The sequence below is a fragment of the Neolamprologus brichardi genome, chromosome 12 (genome assembly GCF_056152115.1).
Source record: "Neolamprologus brichardi isolate AB-2024 chromosome 12, ASM5615211v1, whole genome shotgun sequence".
Classification (NCBI taxonomy): domain Eukaryota; kingdom Metazoa; phylum Chordata; class Actinopteri; order Cichliformes; family Cichlidae; genus Neolamprologus; species Neolamprologus brichardi.
In genome coordinates this window covers 16,331,727-16,353,396 of record NC_142115.1, presented here as the reverse complement: position 1 = coordinate 16,353,396, position 21,670 = coordinate 16,331,727, and the positions used below count along the sequence as shown (strand labels likewise).

The following is a 21,670-nucleotide window of genomic DNA, read 5'->3' as shown; positions in this document are numbered from 1 at the left end:
CACCCAAACACTATTAAAGTGGATCGTGAGTAAAAATAATTAGAGGTAAGTTTGGAAGTCACTTCTAAGCCTGCCTGCTTTACTGACAAACAGTGGCTAATATGAAGCAGATGCTGACATGGGCGATTTGTAAGCAGGAAGAGGGAAAACATGCAGGAAGAATTGCAGTTCTAATCCAGTGACAAACAGCTGAGGGGGGAAAACACAGGACTGCAGCTTTGACCTAGTTCCCAACTTATTGTTGAGGATGTATTGCCCAGCAGTCAAAAGTGAAACATTTAAAAATAATTAAAAGTGAGTTGCTTTGAGAAAGTTTGCTGATAAAATGTCAGAGAGATGTGTAATGATTTAATAATGTAATACATTTAATGAAAGAAAAAGAAAAGCATCTGAAGGTTCAAGCATCATAACCAAAACTACACAATACAAGGCTGAACCTCTCGGGGATATTAAAGCCAACCTAACTGGGGAAGTTACCATAGAGACACGTTAAAGTCTCTGAGGGTACATTATTAGTTTTTATTTAGAGTCGGGTAAAGCGGTTTGGAAATGCTGCAATTAGACGTTTAATTTGAAGACGTGAGCGCAGCAGCAGCAGCAGCTCTCCTGTGCAATTTAATTAAGTTTTTTTGTGTGTGTGCCGAGCAAAGCAGGCTACACTCTCGCATTCGGAGCAAGATTAAAAGTCTACCAGATATTTTGCTTTGTAGAGGGAGTGAGATCAGTCGAAGTTGTAAACAGAACATTTCTCTTCTCTCTGTATGTGTATGTGTGTTTGAGACGGCTGCGATAAGAGAATCGGAGAATCAGAGTCTACCTGGGATGTGTCCAGGAAAACGCTCTTTCTGAACTTCCCCCGCCGTATCTCCATTTCAAGGGCAGAGCCGCGAGCAACCGTGGCTCTCGCTGTTTGATTTCGGCAAAACATCGTTTCTGCTTTCTGGCAACTTCAGTCAGGGCAAGCCCCGTGTGGAGCGTTTTAGTTCGACTTGAATGGAGCGCAAAGCGTAAGAAGCCGCTTCGAAAACTGCCGAACAACCAAAAGGCACAAGAACCAGGTTGGCATAAAAAACAAAAAAGCCCACAAAAATTTAAGCAACCACCCCAAATACCGGCGCTCCTTCTGATGTGAGAGGCTGAAGCAGGTCTTCTGGCAGGAAAAGAGCGATTGAAGGGCCTTCCTTGTCAGCAGTTTCCCAGTTTTCACAGCACTGTCCCGAGTGCGTCCAGCAGTGACACAGTGACACCCCATGTGGTACAGCTGACTGAGACCTAACTTTGCCCTGCTCTGCATCCAGAGACCTCTACTGGTGATGAATGGCAGAGACTCACTATTGCACTTCGAAAACCCTGTTGCAGGCCCACTTTTTCCCTTTTTCTTTTCTTTTTTCTTTTTCACTGAAGCGATTACTTGGAAACTCTTTCACAACACAAACTATTTAAGCATTAAGGTGTAGCATGCACCATTAAAAGTACATATAAGCAAATAAATAAATAAGAAGGGAAAAAAAGTCCAATTAGCCTTTATTTTGAGAGCCTTGTCTGCTTTTCCAGTGTTTCCTAGGCATTGTTGTCAAAGTGTAGCACATTGCTATTCTTAATCCCATTTCCATATATATTTTAATAAGCTAAAGTTTCCCAGTTGTATTAATTGCACGTGTTCACATCACTGGGATGACAATGAAAATCGTTTTTATCGGCAGCTTTAGCTGGCAGCTGAAGGCTTTCTTAGCCACTCATAAAAGGAGGCTATAAGGACCTTTTTAAACATAATGTTTATGACAGTCATTATGTGCTCCTCTGGAATTCTCTTTTCCCTAATATCAATAATGTAGCCACTTTACGGGGCTGTAAAGATAGGGGTATGGACTTTACTTTCATGGTAAGACGTTTTATTTATGAGCATCTGCAATAGAGCATGGCGACCCAGCAAGAACGTGAATCATAATTTGTGACTGTGCTGGAGCTTCTGGGTCAGAAGGTAATCGAGGCTCTTTCTCGCTGACACCGAGGTCACGTCCACGAAAAGAGACAGAGGCCTTCATCCAGTTCAAAAGCATAAGAAAATAAGAAAATAAATCAGATACGCATCCCTTGGAGTTTGTTGCAGGTCATCAGCACAAATGTCTGATACTTTGCACGTCTTGTCTGAATGCTTCAAATTCAAAAAACTCTTTTCTAGATCTGCTTTCTTTGATCAATTGAGCAATTCACTTGTGATATTTCAACCATTCAAGGCAAAAAAGAAGTCTGGGCTTTGTCAGTTATCCATTTACTGCAATCCCATATTTCAAATACTCCTTTATGCAAAAAAGACACACAAAAGTTAAAAAGCCTAGGCTGGAAATCAGTTCAGCAAAATAAAGTCTTAGACAGGAATCAGTGTGAGTCAATGCTGGCTGTAATGATCTTATTATTTATTTTAACTACTTTCATATATAATATGTAATTACCTTGGTATCATATATTGCTGTTTTTTAAAATGATTATTTGTTTTGCTGACTTCTGTCTGAATCATAAACAGCTGTCTGTCTGCCAATATTTAAATATTAATTCTGTGATTGTTTGCTGGCACTTCTTTGTATGTAAATATGTAAATAGCGCTGCTTTTCAAATTCTCTGTCACAGCCACTTTACTCAGGTTTGTACACAGCCCTCACCGACACTTTAAATCTGTGATTTAGCACATAGAGCTGAGTTTTACCAGCTCTGCTTAATAGTGCAAATTTATATTTAACTGTGTCAACAAACATTTTGTTGCGTTTGGTGTTAATGGTGTTTGTGCCACTATTTTCAAGATGTAATGTTGACTGCAGTGAATGTTTGGCGCTCTATCTTTGTGGAAAAAGGAAAAGGGGTTAGCACAGCTCCCGTTTCTCTAAAAATCCCCCAAAGTCTCTTATCTAAAAGCAGGTTGTTTGTTGATGTTGGGAGCTTGGGTAAATAGCTAAAGGCACTGTAACTCATGCAGCAATGCGATCTCACTTGGATGTCTGTCTGTTTCCTAGAAGGATCTATGTGAAATGCAGATTATGTTTACATGCCTCATGTAGTTCTGGTCAGTAGGGGGTAGACAGTCACAGTGGGGAGCGGTGCTTTCCCAAGCAAGGTCTGACCCCCTTTCAACTCCTCACTGGGCTCCACTGAGCCCTTTGGGCAGCTCAGTTTGCTGCAGAGTCAGGCAAGCAATGGGCTTATGTGCAAGCCTCGCCGTGGCAGATTTTAGACCCATCTGTGGGGAAAAGATATGTCTGGTTTATCACCCCTCATTTATAGTGCATATTCTATTTGTAAATCCCACAAACTACATTTTCTCCTGTTACCGTCCCTCTTTCTTCTCCTGTTCTCTCTCTTTTGCCCCCGCACATGCACACAAAACGGCAAAAAAAAAAGAAAAAAGAAAAAAAAGACTGCTGCAGTGAGAATCAAATACAGCAGTAAACACTGGCAGTCACAGTGGGCAATAAAATGCCGACCACAGCCAGTACACAAACAAAGAGACGGCTCTTCTGTCAAGCAATGGCTATGGAGCAGCTGGAGGAAGATCACATGGTATAAAAAACAACAACAAAACAAAACAAAAAAAAAAAGCCATGAGACAATCATGCTGTTACAACCTATCACAAAACTATATTCTGTTGAACCTTCTCTCGCACTCACACACAAATTGCTCACCACTTCAGAAAGAATGAGCATAAAGTAGAGGAAATATAGGAAATATTTTCATGAAATGAATGCGGGACAGCTTCAGCAGCATGATTGTGGCTGTTGCCACTGTAATTGCATGTGGTTTTCTATATTCTAAATATAAAAATGAACAAAGTATCTGCAACCATCGTTCCATTTCCTCCTCTGTTCCTACGCTATTAAACCTCAAACATTCCAGCATAGTTTTCAGGACATCGGAAAGAAAGTCGTGAGCAGACCCCGAGTTGTCATTATACAAAATATTAGAGCCAAGAAAGTAATATGCCTAATTTGTGGCAAAATGGAGTTTTAAAATCTAGGTGTTCCTACTGGAAATATCTCTCAAAGAATTTGTCAAGTACAAAGACATTAAAAAGAAAAATTGGCAGAGAAATTGCATTAGAACTGCTTCAGTCCTTGAAACATAAGCCTTTTATTAAATATTCCCTCATTTGATGTTGATTGTGTTGGAGAGCGCCCACAGGTCCAAAATATTCCAAAGGCGTTAATTGGGTGATTGTTAAGGTTGTAGCATGTTAATATATATTTATCCACACCGTGACGCCTCCACAGGCTTTTCCCTCCATTTGTCTGTATCTGTCTGTGGTCCTAATGTCTCAGTACTTTTCTCTAATCAATCTTTATCTGCACGACTAGTTCACTGTAATACTGTCTGTAGCCGAAACTGTGCCTTCTATCAGCCTGAAATATGCGTCTACGTGATGCGAGCTGAAAAAGATTATGATGGATGCGATTCTATATCGGGCAGCAGATGAGGGAATACCTCAGGGAAAATGGGGAGCTCGTATCCAAGGAACATATTGGAAAGACTCTCTGAATTAACAGTGTGGAAATCACCAGAGGGACTAAACACAGGACTGAAGTCTGGGTTGGAATTGAATTCTAAGGATGGCAAGTGTACAGTATACAAACTAATGGTTGCATAAAATGTTCCTTTGTACAGCCATTGTTTTGTACAGGACTTAAAAAACAGCTGATGATGTATTCATGCCACATTTTCCTATAAATACATTACACCAGTCTGACTTCTACTGGACAATATTTGCCATTACAACCATATGCTACTGAGTTCATCACATACACACAAGTAATATCCAGTAATCCTTTGGGTTTTTTTTTTGCCATTCTGTAAAATCAATTAGAAAATATGTATTTTTTTAAAGCGATAAAGTGGATCTTATTAAGCAATTGCACTGTACAAAAAAGTAATTTATACAGTCTTTTCTAGCATAATTGAAACTATATCCAAGAACAGGTACCCGCTGTGTTCTCATAGTCTTTATTTCATCTATTTACAAAGAATACAAAACTTTCTTCCATCACTTCATATGAACAGCCAGACATAACAAGCAGGGCTTCATTTGTGATGCTGTTTTGTCCAGTTGGAAGCTTCTTTGCGCCCTTGTTTCAGCCCCTATGAAAACACAATAACCCCCAAAATATTACTCATTTTATGAATCCATGACTTTTACATATGCCTAAAAATCTGAAAGGAAAAATAAAGCAACTTAACGAAAAAGGCAAAGGAAAAGCATCAACATTACCATAAACAAGTGACTACTATTTACAGCATAACAAAAGGTGAGGTATGTACAAGCTCCAAATCCATGTTATAACCTCCCAAAAAGCCAGCAGGGTTCTGTGCACGTACCAGATAGTATCCTGTGTGATATCCACTCATATACCAGGAGATGAGCATGCTGCCCAAGGCTTCATCATCCACCATGTCAGGGCTCATCGGTGGAGGTGGAGGAACCATCTAAGGTGGAGGCATCAACAGCAGAGCGAATGTTCAGGATGCAGTTGTTGGTGTTTAACGTTGCCATTTGTTAGACCCTAACATGTTATATCCTAAACTGTATCTACATTTAACCTGCTGTAGAGTAAACACACTCCTTTAGCTTTGCTAAGGGTAAAAATTGATCCCAACTCACCGGTGGACCAAAAGGCATCATAGGAGGCCATGGAGGAGGTACAGGCCCATGACTACCAGATCGTTTGCTGCTCCCCTGGTGCAAGACAAAAGACACAAAGGTGGAAATCAACAGCTTGTAATATCATTACCACATAAAGTACCCAAGATAACGAGAGAGGCTTGAAACTATTTTCATTAGGGAAACTTATCTAAACTGAAGTAAGCGCAGTCTGATGTCTTCCAATTCTTTTACTCAAAATAACTTCTTCTCAACATGGACATAAATATCATGGAAATATTAGGCTTTTATTGATATCTTTGAATTGCTCTGTGAGGCAAAATGATTGCACATTGTTAAGCCTGGGAGCTGAGACCAGCCTGATAGAGGTGATGTGGTGGTAGTAGGGATTATTAAAAAACAAATCCACTCCAACTGTTAATTCAAGGGGTCTAGAAAAAAAAGGGCAAGGTGCATGGCCTTTTAGCTTTGGTTAGTGTCTGCCTTGGTGGTAGCTTTTCTGTGCCAAGGAAGGTTAGTTCGACAACACTAACTGGATTGATCAATAGATCAGGAATGATTACTGTAAGCATTTCTAAACCAATGCAAATTCAAAGATAATCACAAAGTGCAGGCTTGTCATGAAACAGAAGCTGCTTAAACAACATTGTCACAGTCCAAAGTTAGTGAGGTTTTGGACCAAGTGGCTGGTGTCCAAAATCAAAACTTTCGAGCTCAAATAAAGTTTGTTGCTTCCCACATGAGAATAAAAAAAAAGCACAAAATCTTGACACAGTCATTTTAAAAAAAAGCTGAGACACTTAAACCTCATCATGATTGTTACGCATGGTGGTGGCAGCATCATGCTGAGAGGCTAATCTACTGCCAGTTAAATTAATATAAGCACGGGTGCACATAGGTGGTCCACAGGTGCGCATTTGCTGTCAATATAACAGACACGCACCACATAAGAAGTTGCAACGCGTTTGCGTACATAAGATCTTCTGGAGGAGGACAGACATTTGTTTAGAACTCTTAAAGATGTTGAAGAAGCTCCTTTAAGCAATTACTTTGGTGTTCCTCCACCTCCAAAGAAATGTCAGAAGGAGTCCGAACCGCAAAAGAAGCGCATATTCCCGGAAAAGTGGTTGCAGGAGGTGAGCTGGCTTCAAACAAATGATGAACGCACAGAGATGTGGTGCAGAATGTGCCGTGAAAATCCCACTCTAGCGGACAAAAACAGTGTCTTTTATATGTATGCAAACACGCGTTGCAACTTCTTATCTGGTGCAGGTCTTTTATTTTGACAGTGAATGCGCACCTGCGCACCACTTATGTGCACCCCTGAATATAAGTTAATGAATGAGAAGGACTTTCCAGAATTCTTCATCATAAGCTCAAAACATCAGATAGATGTTTGAAACCTGGAAACGGTTGTGTCGTTTTGCGGGACGATGATCAAACACAAAGTTGGATAAAACACAAAGCTCAGTGTAAAAATAAGGCATTTGAAATAAAATTCAATAGCTGAATACAACCATATAAAAAGGTGAAATGTGCTTAGTAAGAGCTGTGCCAGAAGACCATAAATTCAAGAATTTAACTTTTGTCAAGAAAAAAGGTAAAATATGTACATTATGGTGCAAACAAACAAACAAAAAGGAACATTTAAGCAAATTTGTTGATAATCTGTATTTATAACTCTGATGCTTTTTGATTTCAAGTCAAAGATTAGTTAAAACTTTTTTCTTTTTAATATCCATCATTATTACAAGCATTAGTCCCCACAGTTCCAGGAAAGCACTAAAAGGCACAAATTCATGTCCATAATAAGTGTATGTATGCTTTTAAACTGAACAGTCAGCATGTAGAGGCTCAAAGAAGGCTTAAGATAATGTAGAATATTTTTAAAAACACAATATTTCTTTTCTGCTCTTTACAGTTGGGTCCACATAAAGAAATTGGGCCTATTACAATCCAGTCCTGCAATAAATGTTCATATTCTATCTTTAGTGTTCAGATTATAAACACTTTGCTCATGTTTCCTCTTTCTGACTACACCAAACATTCAACCTCCTATCGGGAATTTAATTAACATCTGAAAATGATTTAATCACAATTTAAAAACAAATATAAGAGGAGTAATATGCATGAAAGTAATTTTGTTGGCAGACTAATAATGAATCAGCTCCCTAAAGAGCCTTTCTTCTTACCTGTCTGAAGGCATGCATGGGAGGTGGTACTGGAGGAAATCCAGGAAAACCAGGAGCCCACATAGGAGGTGATTCTTTGTGGGTCTTGGACTTGTGGCCCTTATTAGGTGACTGTTTGTGCTGGTTTGGAGTAGCTGACCTGTCACTCTCCTCTGTTGAAGATTCTGCTTCATGCACCTATGGATAGCAAAGACATACTGCTTTGATCTTTCTCCCCAATTTCACACCATTGGGAACAAATACAGAGAGATCCATAAACATATCTGAATTTGTTTGGGAAGCAGTAAGAAACGATCCAGACAAAAACAGAAAGAGCCAACCCATCTATCCATCCTTAGTCCTAAGTTTTAATAGACTAAGAAAGCAATCTGTTAATCGGCAGTGATTTCTATGACTCACCATTTGATAAAATGGTAAAAAAATATTTAAGCCTGATTTGGTCACAATATTAGTTTTGCTATTTTAACATTCATGATGTGCATATGTGAATAATGAAGGTAAAAACTATATGCAAATTGTGTCAGGGAACAATACTACCATTTTCTAATAACTGAATTGTTATTGGTATTGTGCTGCTGTTATGTGAATGCATTTATTTGCACTAGTTTACCTTGGTATTTGATTCCTCATCACCCTCCGAAAAATCTGACAGCAGGTCTTCAAGATTCTGCTCCTCCTCGTTGCCATAGCCTGTATAAACAACTATACAAGTGCCTCTCTTCTTGTCTATGGAGGCGATCGTGGCTGCATAAAGCTGGCCATCCTCGGACCAGTAAGCACTGCATGAGTCCCCAACCTGCCACTGTGACACAACATAAACTGTAATTAAAGTGAAAGCGTAAACACGTGTAAACAACACTGTTTCTGAATGTCTCTGAATTACCAACAGGGTACAGTTGTGGTCAGAAAAAAAAAACACTCATCATGGGCATGAATGTCATGGTAACATGGTGCAGAAGAGGTGCACAAGTTTAAATTAAATTTCTGTGGGATCAAAAGTATACATAAGGCATATATACATATACTCCGAATAACGCGTTAAATCCCTGAGCAAGTCGCATCTCCACCAGATGGCTTTTGGTAACCATCAACAAGCTTTCTGGTTAAATATTTGATCATTCTTCTTGGCAGAGAAGAAATTTGTTGGCTCATTTATATTTGTTGGCTTCCTGCACAAACCCAGGTTTTAAGCAAAGTCCACAAATTTCAACGGGGGTGTGGTCGGGCTTTGGGAAGGTAATTCCAAAAGCTTAATGTTAGCCTGCTATATCCATTCTAAATCCAGTTTTGATGTGTGTTTGGGATCAATGTCCTGTTGGAACACCCAGTTTTATCAACGATTGATTTGAGGTGAAATTATATTTCAACGCGTAAACTTTACTACTCCAAACAGACCTCTTGTCATTGTGGACAAATAGCTCAACCTTTGTCTTGTTTGATCATAAAACTTTTCTACACAAGACATTTGGCTTGTCCATGTGGGCTGCTGCAAATTTCAGGCAGGCTTGAAGATCTTTTGGTGAAGGTGCTTCTTTCTTGGTTGGCACCCTTCCACGTCACGGTGATGCAAAACTTGCTTCACTGTGTACAGTGACACTGATGTTGCAGCAGTTTCCAGTTCATGGCAGACTTGAGCCTCAGCGGTTCCTGGGTTGTTCCTGAACATCCTAACACATTTCATCTAATCTGAGGATGTGACAGATTGGGTCTTCTTTGAGACCTTGGATGAGAGGTCACGTGCCCAAGTAACTGTTACTTGCTTACAATTGTTTAAACTGATTATCTTAAAATCTGAAGTTGTTTAGGGACAGCTCCGAGACCATCCCAACTCGTATAAATGTACGATTCTCCTTCTTAGACCTTCATAGAATAGCCTGGGGTTTCCTATTGTAACAAGCACCGGTCAATCCAATAACTGCTGCCATGCAAATCCTATTTATGATGGCAGAGAAACTATTAGTTTTAGTCAATCATGATCACTAATGACAAGTTAATAGGCCTTGCCCAGTTCTAAGTCATTGTTGAACCTACAGCACCACTTACTAAAATATTTAAGTGAATGTATGTATATATTTAAGCCTGCATTTATACTTTTCACTCTGTGTGGATTAGAGAAAATCCACCTCCCAAAAATTAGTTGTCCACCACATTCTTGATTTTAAAACCCATTTAGGATGCATGCTGTGCAATCACTCCACAAAGTAAAAAGAACAGTTCAAAGAAATCATTAAAATCCTCAAATTATGATGACATTCATGCTTGTGATAAGTGTAGTTAAACTTCTGACCATAACTGTAGAAACTGTAAATGAAAGATACATTTCGACCACTGATTTGAAACACAGAATCTAAACTGACTCATGTTAAAATGTACTCTCCAGTTTGATACCTCTGACAACTTTGTAAACATCATGTGTAAATATTTAACTCTAAACCTTTTCCCCTTCAAATGTATCTGTAGCTTTAGTTCCAGTTTCTCACCTCTTTTTCTGGTGCTGCATTGTTTCTTTTCCTACTCTGGTTCTTCTTGTTGTTCTTGCGTTTCTTTCCTGGTTGGTTTTTCTTTGAGACTTGTGGCTCATCTTCACCCTTAAGGGCAGTCTAACACACAAATCAAGAAGAGACTTTAAAGTAGCAAACAACATTTAACATTCACACATACTGCAATAATCCCAAGTTACCTTGAAAGATGCAACTGCCTTGTCATACGCCTTTATCAGTGCGGTGTCATCCCAGATGTCTGAATCATCACTCTGGAAGAGAACAACAAATTTGGAGTCTTTACAATACAAACATGTATTTTTAATGGGTGTAAATAAATAATGGCTAAACATTAAGTGATTTAAAAATAATAAATAACACCTGCAAACCAGATGACATTTACAGCCAATATTTATTTGTTGTGTCACAATAATTCACTAAATAGTAAAAGACGGTGTGCTGAAGAGCAGAAAGACTTTAAAACAATTTATGATGAATAATTAACCAATTTCTTTCGTGGAAAACAGGATAAACAGCATACAAAAAGACGAGCACATTAAATGTTTCTACATTATTATTAATTTTAAATCAGTCTTAAATCCACAATTATAATGAAGCATCTTACAAGCAGTGCATGCAAAAACAGAGGCAGGATGCAAAGGATTTTAGGCTTATTGTACAGTACACCTTTGTCTCCTGTGAACTGTTGCAACTCAACCTAAAACTACTTTGTAAAGCATTTTTTGTAACGCATATCCACAACAGTATATTCCAATAAAGCCACGTTTTGTTTACTGAAGCACATCTGGTATATTGTGTATTTCCGGCTTGACTTCTTTTATTCCTTTTCTCATATCTTAACTTAGCCTAACTCAACGTTGGTTTGTAGCTTTTAGCTATATAGCTCACCGCCTCAAACAACTGTACAGACAGCATAGAAGCGTCATATAAGTCATGTTCCTCCGCGTAATACTGCATTATAACTTGCCTGTCCAGTTCCGCGCGTAAAAAGCACTTCTTTGCATCCGTTCGCCATGTGAACAATTGCTGTATCCAGTGCTAGCCGCTAACTCCTAAACATCTAACTAGCAGCGTGCGTCGAAAAATGTGACGTACAACATTGCGACGTCTATATCTTGCGACGCAGTGGTTGGCTTGGCAACGGCAATTGACGACTTTCCCCTCTTAAGAATCTGTAAACAAAGCATTTGTTGTATCCTGTTATAGAAAAACCAGAAAGCCTCGGAGACTATAACCTTTTCTGTGCGATGATTGAGTCCTCTTTAACTTCTTTAGGTGCGAAAGTTGTCCTTGTTGCATCCAGCGATGAGAATCACCCACCAGAAAACATTATCGACGGGTGAGTGCTGGTTCTTAAGCTGTGATTATCTCAGCAGTTTTATCTTTGTCAATTTTCATATATTCATTTAAACAAAACGAAACAAATTATGTGATTTTGCTACAAGCTGCTACTAAAAGGCGCCTGAAGATGCAACTTAAAATTGCTTCTTTGCTAAGCTGTCTGTTGTGTTGACATAACACTGCTTCGTCCCTTCAAATTCAAAGTCAAAGTAAACTTTATTGTCATCTCTGCTAAATACAGTTCAGTATATAGAGACGAGACGACGAGGCTCTAGTTCCATACAGTCCAAAAGAACAACAAGAAATATATAAACAGTAAGAATAAAAAGAATGAATATATATACACTTTGAGACTGAGGTAAGGGGAGTAAATATACACTTTGGGGTAAAAGGGTTAATAACGGTCTAAAATTTACAATTGAGATTTAAGGTGACTTTGAAGTGGTTTAAAATGACCATGATTCCTGAGAGTAGGATTCTCCATAGAGCAGCATCTGTATTTACAAAGGCAGTGGTATGTGGAGTCGGGTAGAGTCAGTTAGTGGTTTGTGTGGGTGTATGGGAGTGGGGGAGCTGTAGTGAGTTCAGGAGTCTGATAGCTTGTGGGAAAAAGCTGTCTCTCAGTCTGGAGGATCGGGCCCCAATGCTGCGATAGCGTCTGCCGGATGGGAGGAGGGGAGTCCATGTGAGGGGTGTGACGGGTCACGCACGACCCGTCACACCCCTGCAGCTGCTTTGACGATCCGATGTAGCTGGCTGAGGTCACCGACTTTGCAGTTTTCAAACCACACGGGGATGCAGCTGGTCAGAACACTCTCTATTGTGCCCCTGTAGAACATGGTGAGGGTGGCAGGAGGGAGGTTGGCCCGCTTCAGGCGTCTCAGGAAGTGGAGGCGCTGCTGGGCCTTTTTGGTGATGGAGGTGGTGTTGGTGGTCCAGGTGAGGTTGTCTGAGATGTGAACTCCCAGGAAATTGGTGCTGTTAACAGACTCTACTGTGGAACCGTGGATGCTGAGTGGTGTGTGAGTGGAACGAGTCTTCCTGAAGTCGATGATCATATCCTTGGTATTGTGCATATTTAGTGACAGGTTGTTTTCACTGCTCCAGAATGCCAGCTGCTGAACCGCATCTCTGTACGCTGACTTGTCGTTGCTGCTGATGGGTCCAACCACAGTTGTGTCGTCAGCAAACTTGATGATGTGGTTAAAGCTGTGTAGGGCGGAGCAGTCGTGTGTCAGGAGGGTGAACAACAGAGGGCTGAGAACACAGCCCTGAGGAGCTCCTGTGCTCAGCCTGATGGTGCTGGAGATGTTGTCGCCGATTCGGATGGACTGAGGCCTCTCTGACAGGAAATCTAGTATCCAGTTGCTGAGAGAGGTGCTCAGTCCCAACTTGCTGAGTTTGTCGAACAGTTTTTGGGGGATAATGCTGAGCTAAAGTCTATGAACAGCATTCTGACATAGTTGTCTTTCTTGCCCAGGTGGGAGAGGTGAAGTGCAGTGGAAATAGCATCCTTGGTCGACCTGTTTGGCCAGTATGCAAGCTGCAATGGGTCCAGTGAGCAGGGGAGGTTGCTCTTCACGTGCACCACGACAAGTCTCTTGAAGCACTTCAAAATGATGGGGGTCAGGGCAATGGGACGGTAGTCATTCAGGCAGGTTACAGAGGATTTCTTTGGCACCGGGATGATGGTGGTGGACTTGAAGCATGCTGGGATGATCATCTGGCTCAGTGATGAGTAGAAGATGTCTGTGAAGACATCGGCCAGCTGATCAGCGCAGTCTCTCAGCACGCAACCTGGGATGTTGCCTGGTCCAGCAGCTTTCCGTGGGTTGACCTTGGTGAGAGATCTCCTCACATCGGCTGCAGGCAGAGAGATGTTCTGGTCGGTGGTGGGGGGCGTGGCTTTCTTTGCTTGTGTGTTGTTCAGGGCATCAAACCGCGCGTAGAACTTGTTCAGCTCCTTAGGAAGTGTGGCATCTCCATCACAGGTGCCTGTTGCAGGCTTGTACTGTGTGACGGCCTGAATGCCCTGCCATAAACTGTGAAAGTCCTTTGTGTTGTGGAAGTGGCTCTGGATCTTTTGTGCATGTGCACGCTTTGCTTGTTGGATGGCGCGAGAGAAATTTGGGTGTCTTGAATTAGGTGCTTTATTTTTTGCTTGAATGAGTCACATGATTGTGCAAATGACTGGAAAAGCAGTAGGACTATTGCTTTAGCTAACATTTTTAATATTTCAAGAAAGTCTGGCTACATGGCAGCAAAATATGAAGAAGGTTTTTTTGCGCAATATTGTATATCTACACAACAAAAGTTGATATCAAAATGTGATCTAAAAAGGTCTCATCAATGGTAAAATGTCATGATTTTCTGTCTTTCTTATCACTCAGAAACACTAAAACGTTTTGGATGTCCACTGGGATGTTTCCTCAAGAGTTCATCATTCACTTCCCTGAACCTACAAACATTGGCACTGTGACAGTGGACAGCTACAATGGTATGGAGGCTGTGTGCACCTTAGGTCAAACATACATGTTCTAAAAACGTTGGGTCCATGTGTAAAATTTGATGAACTGAATATAATAATTTGCAAATCTTATAAAACCATATTTTATTCACAATAGAACATAGAAAATGTAAAGAATATTAAGAAAAAATAATGGTTCATTTTTAATTCAGTCGTATCAGTACGTCCCAAAAAAGTCAGGGCTGTGACTACACTGCGTAGTGTCCCCTCTTCTTTTAAGAACAGTCTGTAAATGTCTGGAAACTGAGTGACCAGTTGCTGGACTTTTCTTGTCTGACATTCTAGCTGTTCAGTAGTCATGGGTCTTTGTTGTTGTTGTTGTTGTTGTTGTTTTTGTTCATGATGAGCCAAGTGTTTTGAACTGGTGAAAAGTTAGGACTGCAGGAAGGCCAGTTCAGCACCTAGACTTGTCTATTATAAAGTCAAGCTGTCGTAATAAGTGCAGTATACAGTTTAACATTGTCTTGTTGAAACATGCACGGTCTTCCCTGAAAAAGACGTCATCTAGACAAGAGCATGTGTTGCTCTAAAACCTCTATATACTTTTGATCACTGATGTTGCCTTTCTAGATGTACAAGATGTGAGTTAAATAGGTGCTACCATACCATCAGAGAGGTTTTGAACTGAGTGCTGATAACAAAGCAGTTGATCCCTGTCCTCTAGTCTTGGGACTATGTAGTTTTTATGTCTTCCAAAAAAAAATTCCAAATATTTTTCCACCTTATCTCAGTCAATTTTAAATGAGCCTTGGTCCAGAGAAGGCGGCGGCATTTCTGGATTGTGTTCATGTATGGCATTTTCTTTGCGTGATAGAGCTTTAACCTAAGTTGAAAGGATGGTACAGTGAATTGTGGTAACAGACAGTGATTTCTCGAGGGGTTCCTAAACTCATGCAGTGATTTCCATGGCATAATCATGCCTGTTTTTCAATGCTGCCTGAGGGCCTAAAGATCAAGGGTATCCATGTATTTTCAGCCTGTATTTATTTGTCCCCTGCACACAGAGATTTCTTCAGATTTCTTCAGATTGACCTGTTGCCAGTTAACCTGACTGGCTGCAAAATGGTCCCCTAGCTGTCTCTTTTTAGTATCACTTACTTTTCCAAGCTTTTGTTGGCTCCGTCCCCACTTGTTTTGAAACATATTTCTTCCATCAAATTCAAAATGACCTTATTTTTTTCTCAGTTTAAATATCTGATGTGTTTTCTGTGTTCTTTTGTGGAAAAAATGAGGGTTCATGAGATTTGCAAATCAATGTATTCATCTTTTAATTACATTTTACACAGCATTCCACAATCCCAGCTTTGTTTAAAATTGGGATTGTATTTTGTGTGGATTGCATGCACCCCGCTGAAGTAAACAGGCATTAAAATGATTTTATATAGCACGGCTTGAAAACACTTTTTGTAGCCACGTAGTATTGCAGATTAGCTGCTCTTCAAGGGAATTATGCGCACCTTTCCCAAAGGTTCAGGTTATGCTTTTTAAAGTAATGTGTGGGATAACAAATTCTTAGTGGTGTTATTGTAGAAATTGACTTTTTCTTTTCAGCCAACTACAAGATATTTGCATTTATAATTTGCTGATATACGCATGAATCCATTCTTGTCATTGTTGTTTCCGCTCCTTCGGAGCCCCCAAAGTTTTAATTAGTACTGCACACTCAGGTTATGTGTTTTATCTCTCCACTGCTAATATTCAATACCAGGCAGCGGTATTGGTTCGGGGTTAGGGTTCTTTCTGATGACTCGTCCATGCAGACATAATCACCCCTTCATGAAACCTTCCAGCAGCTCATTTGCAGTCATGATGTTTCTGCAGTTTATTTGAAAAATTTCTTGGGCTTCCTGAGCTTTACGTGGCCTCAACAAGCCCCCCTTAAGTTCCTGTCACGATATGTCAATAAAACTGTAATTAAGTGGCTCAAAAAAAGGAAAGCTGATTAATCTGTCAAACACTGGACAGTAAATGACTGCTGGGTCATTTAAAGGAAGAGAAACATCTCAAGGATGAGGTGTAACATTGTTCCATATTTAAAATGCTTATTGATAAACATTGTTTTCTAGACATATCTATTTTCTTTAAAGTTTGTATCTATATCTCGTGTTATTTCATGGTTTCTTTCCAATTTTGAATATCTTCTGCTGGTTTCTTTCTAATTGTTTTGCAGTGAAGCACCTGAAAATAGAAAAAAACACCTCACAAAATGCTTCTCAATTTGAGCCTGTCGCAGAGAAAGGTAATAAGGACATCCAGTCAAAGTATTAGTTTGCACCATTCACAGTGTTTTTAACTGGGATTAACAAACTCTTTGCCTTGCAGAGTTTGAAAGTACAGAGGGACATCTTCAGTCAAATGCTATAACAGTAGGTTCAAATGGAAATGTAAAGTAAATGTAGAATGAATAACTTTAATGAGAATTAATAAAACCATGACTCGTCTTTATTTTTCTCTTCCAGCTAAATGGATGCACTGCCACCCACCTTCGTTTCATCATCACCGCGGGATATGATCACTTTGTCTCAGTTCACAGAGTCAGTGTAAAAAATTAACACACATAATTAAAATTATTGTGTGTATAACATTTACGAGGTGTGATCATAAAGTTATGCGGTGAACCCATAAAAATCAAAAAACATACTTTATTTAAATTTGGCCTGACTTGAATTTAATTTTGGTTACACATTTGGTTTAGCCTAGAATGTACTCAGTTGGGAACTTGGATAGCTGGAGACCCAGGAGCTGAGTAGTTATTCCTGTTATACTTCTTTAACAAGTCTGTGTGGTTACAATAATAATTTAAAAAAAAGGCAGGCATTAAAACATCCACACGGACCCTTGCGCTAACCATCTGATGACAAAATTTACGTCACTCGGACCCTAGCGGACTCCAGAATGTATAAAGCAGAATTGATTTTTCAGCAGAGGTAGTGCGTTTGCAGTCTGGTGATGGCCCATCTACCTGTAGCGAGCTCTGTTGTCAAGTATGTAGTACAGGCAGTCTGTAAGCCCCTCTTGCTTGTGTTGTTGTTGGTCAGTCAGCCAGCTGCGGAAAAGAGCGAAGTTCTAAAGTTCCAAAAACAGTGAAAAGTGTCCGCTGCACCGATTGTCTGTAGTTTTTGATCTTTGAAGTTTATTTCATGGTTTCTCCTGTTCCTGTTGAACTCCACCTTACCTATTCTAGCCTACCTCTGGTTCAGATCCAGAAGTGCACAAAAAGATGACCTTGAAGTCATGGATACTGAAATTTGAAGTGAAATCAGGCATACTTTTTATTTTCATGGGAGTTGTGCAACGTTGTGAGCTCATCACATATATAAAAATAATATGACCATTTCTTTTTTTCATAAACATATACAGTCAGGTCCATAAATATTTTGACAGAGATGACTTTATTCTGATTGTGATTGTGTACATTACCACAATGAATTTTAAATGAAAATACTCAGATGCAGTTGAAGTGCAGACTTTCAGCTTTAATTCATTGCTTAAAAATGTGAGCAACTAAAGTGTTTTCGTTTTTTTAAACTCAACCTCTTCGTTCCAGGGGCTCAAAAGTCGTTGGTCAAATTAAATAACTGAAAATAAAAGGTTCATTTCTAATACTTTGCTGACAATGACAGCTTGAAGTCTTAAACTCATGGACATCAGCAGATGCTGGGTTTCCTCCTTTTTACCAGTCCTTTACTGCAGCAGCTTTCAGTTGCTGTTTGTTTGTGGATAATGTGGATACCCTCAAATGAAGGTGGAGAGTCTCCACATTATGTCCGTGTCCATTACAGAACTATAACTGGAATATGTTTCTGTAAACGGGTAAAAAAAAATAACGCTTGTGTCAGTGTCCAAATATATATGGACCTAACTGCATGAATTTGTGGTATTTCATTTTTAATTAAACAATAATAAAAAAAAAACATACACACACGCATTATTTGACATAGCTGGGGAACTATGAATCTTCTTGGGATACGTTTGATAGAGAAAACATTTGAATGTATTTTTAAGCCTGCCTTATGATTAGGACATTTGTGTCAATTCATTTTTACAGTTTTTGCTTATTTAATGTTATGGATTCACTAATGGGCCTTATTTTAAATCCTACATTCGACTGTTCCTGCCTATTTCACAAGCTGATAATAGGCAAAGCCTTGGAATAAAAGAGCCGGATGGTGATGAATGGTAGAATTACTTACAAAGGAAGTTTCTCTCTCTGTGTGAGAGATAGAATTAATTAAGTAGTTTTGAGCAGCAGGGGCTTAAATTGGAATCCATACAGCCTGCCCACCACCCACCCCCATCCTCACGAACATAATTTGACATTGCCACAGACGTTTATAACCATGGGCAACCTTGCTGGGGGGTTGGGGGACCAGATGGTTTCCCAGCCAACGAGTGAGTGTCTAAAGACTCCAGGCCTGTTCACACAAAATATTCAAGCCACCTCTTCTACTTACTGTATATATCCTTTACACACACACAGTAACGCTTCCTCATAAACACTCATAAACCTATATACCTCAGCTGCCATTTCAACATGTCGGTAGCAAAGGCTTTTCAGCAGTATGTGAGGACCCTTTGGGACTCCCTCCCCAATTACTTTTCTGACTGCACGAGGCTTGGGGATTTGCAGAGCCTGTGTTTGTTATAGCTTGGTCTGCATGCAGGGCCCTGAATAAACCAATAAAAATATGAAATAGTTGCCTGAATAACTGGCCTCCTGATAGTTTAGAGCAACTAATTGCTTAGGGGTATAGTTCGGATGGAGCACATTTGAGTATGTGAGTGTGTAATGAGTAATGAGGCCAAGGCAGAAACTGATACGGTGTTATTGACTCTTCTATTATTTACCAGTATGGAATATTTATTATATTTTTGAAAGTCAGGTTTGGACCGTGAAATGCAGTGCTTCAGAGTCATAGGAGTACATTTTTCCCTCCTCGGTAGTTCAGGTGTGAATTTTAATTCATATGTTTGCTTTAAAAATTTAACCAAAGAGACTCGCTTTGCATGTTGAACAGGTCTGAAAAAGCTCCTCTGTGTTATTAATGAATTCAGGCCCTTTTGTGCTTGACTATCAGCCGATCAGAAGAAACACAGCAGGATATGAGTGCATTATTATCATGTCACTGCAGGGTAGGGCTAAATTATCACCCAGTCTACTGATGGCTGTCTAACTGCTGTTTAGTCATACTCAGACATCTGCTAGACCAGAACTCTGTATGTTCAGCTGAGTCTATAAAAAGAGATCGGATCCTCCCTGAAAACCCCTGTTCAGTAGATGATACAGCTGACAGAGGTTGATTTTTGTAAAATTATTAAAAGCCCACAACAAATATGTATGCATGCAATATATTTTTCAGTTAATTATCAGTTAAAACACATTAAAATGGCTACGTTTCAAAATCACAGGAAAAACATTGTATTTTTTTATTGCAATTGTGTAAATATAGTTGATGTTTTGTATGTGGTTATTTTGAGGGAAGAAATCCGCCACCCACCCCAGCTCTGTTATTTTCTTTCATGACAAACCAGCGATTCTAAATTTCTTGTTATCTCTTCAGTGTGGTCCTCCATTCACGTTGGTGACGAAGCCACGCGCACCGACAATGGGCCTTAATTTGATTTCAGTTCTGATTTGGTCTCATCAGCTCATTTATGACAGAAGCTGAGACACAACGAGCTGTTGTGAAAGGAAGGAAGTGGTATCAAAAGGCTGAAATTAGCTGATTAGATGGGAGAGGGAAACAATCTTCCTATTATTTAAGTCCAACAGGAATGGAGAATGATAGTGAAGAATTGACACTCATATTTATTTATGAGTTTAATTCCAGCAATTGCTCATCAAATTCACCCTTATGAAATTCAGTTGAGAAACATATTAAAAGATAGTTGTAGTAATGATTAAAAACAGGCATAATGGGAATTGCTGCTGCTTCTTTGGGAGCTGGAGAAAGCTCTTTATTCTGTTTTCTGGCAAAATTAGTCTCACTAAACCGGTTTCCAAAGAAGCTGCCAGTGTGTGTATAACAAAGAAAGAAAAAAAATCCAGCTCACATCTGACGTAACGTGCTGTCGTGATGCAAACCAGAATGCAGTATTGGGCCTCTCTGCAACTCCTACTGACCTTGCAGCGGCTGTCCCTTACCCCTACACCAGCCTGGGGGTGTGAAAAAGCTTTTGTACACTATGCTGATCCACCTGTCTCCATGCTGTCAGGCTGAGAAAAAGAAGAGCTGTCAGATACAGGGCTAGCTACTGAAAGCACCTAGTGAGCATAGTACTCCTCAGACATCTCAACCATGCTTATTGAGTGGCTCCTCAGTGCCTTTGCTACGCAGGGCTTCATAAATTACTGTCAAAAACCAGAATCATATTTAAAGCATGGATTTTCAGCCTAAACTATAGATGTGTTACATAATAAATATTGGGGCAGCGGGACTTCTGCTTCATATTTAAAGAGTTAATTTAACCCTTTAAACCCAAGAAAACCCACAGGTTTTTGTCACCTTATGAGACTTCTACATTATCAATGTATCAGATTAAAAGTTCCAGAGATGGTGGATCAATGCTTCTAAGTGCGGGAACAGGAAGAAAACCTCTATTTACTGGCCATGATCTTCAGACATGAATATGGACACAATTCTGTAATAGAAAATTACTACAAGGACAAAGAGCAATTCCAGAAACCATCATCAATGAGCACAATTGTGGCTTCATCCAGAAATGCGAGTTTAAATTCTTTCATTGTGCCAGCCAGACAACATCTGTGAGACAGCACTAAACCTTTCTGCATGTATTACAACAGCATGGCTCCATAGTAAAAGAATACAGGGGCTAAATTAGCCTGTCTACAAACCAGACAGTCAGCCACTAAAAACATTTGGTACATTATGGAATAAAAGCCAATAAACCAGGCTCCCAAACTGTTGAGCAAGGAAATTCATTGATCTAAAGCCTAAATGGAAAAACCCTGTGCTTTCAACACTACATCAGTTTGCCTCCTCAGTTTCCAAATAGAAACAGCTTAGACAAAAGCACTGGAGTGCTGAACTTTTCTAGACATTGCACAGCAAAAAAGCACGAGAAAACGCAGTCAGACTGAAGATTAAACAGTCTTTTACCTGCAAGGTCCTAATGCTTCTACCTGAGAATCAGGCAGGTAGTCTGTTAAAGTCAAAGAAAGTACGCTTTTTCTCTATCCAGCTGTCACTCTTGCCTAAACCAAGGGTGTGTCTTCATGTCTGCTACATTTGAAAAAGGGCAACTCAGAACAATGATCAGACCTGATTCTCCCAACATTTTAGTTTAGTTCAGTTGAAAATATTGCCATTCTGTTTTTATTTAAATTTCACAGCATTGGAAACACTGAAATATCTTTGTAGAAGCAAAAGTCACTTTTGAATAATCTTGATTTCAAAATAGAGCACAAGAATTTTGTCAACATTACAAGTTGTGATGCACAAAAGG

The 21,670-nt window shown here is 39.7% G+C and overlaps 3 protein-coding genes and 1 pseudogene across 4 annotated transcripts in view; 1 reads left to right on the top strand and 3 right to left on the bottom strand.

Moving 5' to 3' along the window:
* Nucleotides 1-1,245, bottom strand: part of rtkna (rhotekin a) — a 55,130-nt gene extending 53,885 nt beyond the window's left edge. For both annotated transcript variants that reach the window (XM_087849050.1, XM_087849051.1), the window contains exon 1: nt 818-1,245. In XM_087849050.1, the coding sequence (XP_087705176.1) occupies nt 818-928 (111 nt within the window). In that variant the 5' untranslated portion in view covers nt 929-1,245. The remainder of the gene's footprint in view (nt 1-817) is intronic.
* A 3,728-nt stretch (nt 1,246-4,973) lies between these two features.
* Nucleotides 4,974-11,431, bottom strand: smn1 (survival of motor neuron 1, telomeric). The gene is made up of 8 exons (XM_006784066.3): nt 11,303-11,431; nt 10,515-10,586; nt 10,315-10,434; nt 8,445-8,636; nt 7,835-8,011; nt 5,643-5,717; nt 5,360-5,467; nt 4,974-5,122 (listed from the first exon to the last, which is right to left on the bottom strand). Exons 1-8 carry the CDS (start codon nt 11,348-11,350, stop codon nt 5,066-5,068), a joined length of 849 nt encoding a protein of 282 aa, XP_006784129.2. The 5' UTR covers nt 11,351-11,431; the 3' UTR covers nt 4,974-5,065.
* Nucleotides 11,432-11,446: 15 nt separating this feature from the next.
* On the top strand, nt 11,447-19,618 carry hspb11 (heat shock protein, alpha-crystallin-related, b11). The gene is made up of 5 exons (XM_006784064.3): nt 11,447-11,674; nt 14,067-14,173; nt 16,374-16,442; nt 16,526-16,569; nt 16,663-19,618. Exons 1-5 carry the CDS (start codon nt 11,583-11,585, stop codon nt 16,753-16,755), a joined length of 405 nt encoding a protein of 134 aa, XP_006784127.1. The 5' UTR covers nt 11,447-11,582; the 3' UTR covers nt 16,756-19,618.
* LOC148100199 (uncharacterized) lies at nt 13,117-13,902 on the bottom strand (annotated as a pseudogene).
* Nucleotides 19,619-21,670: the final 2,052 nt, after the last annotated feature.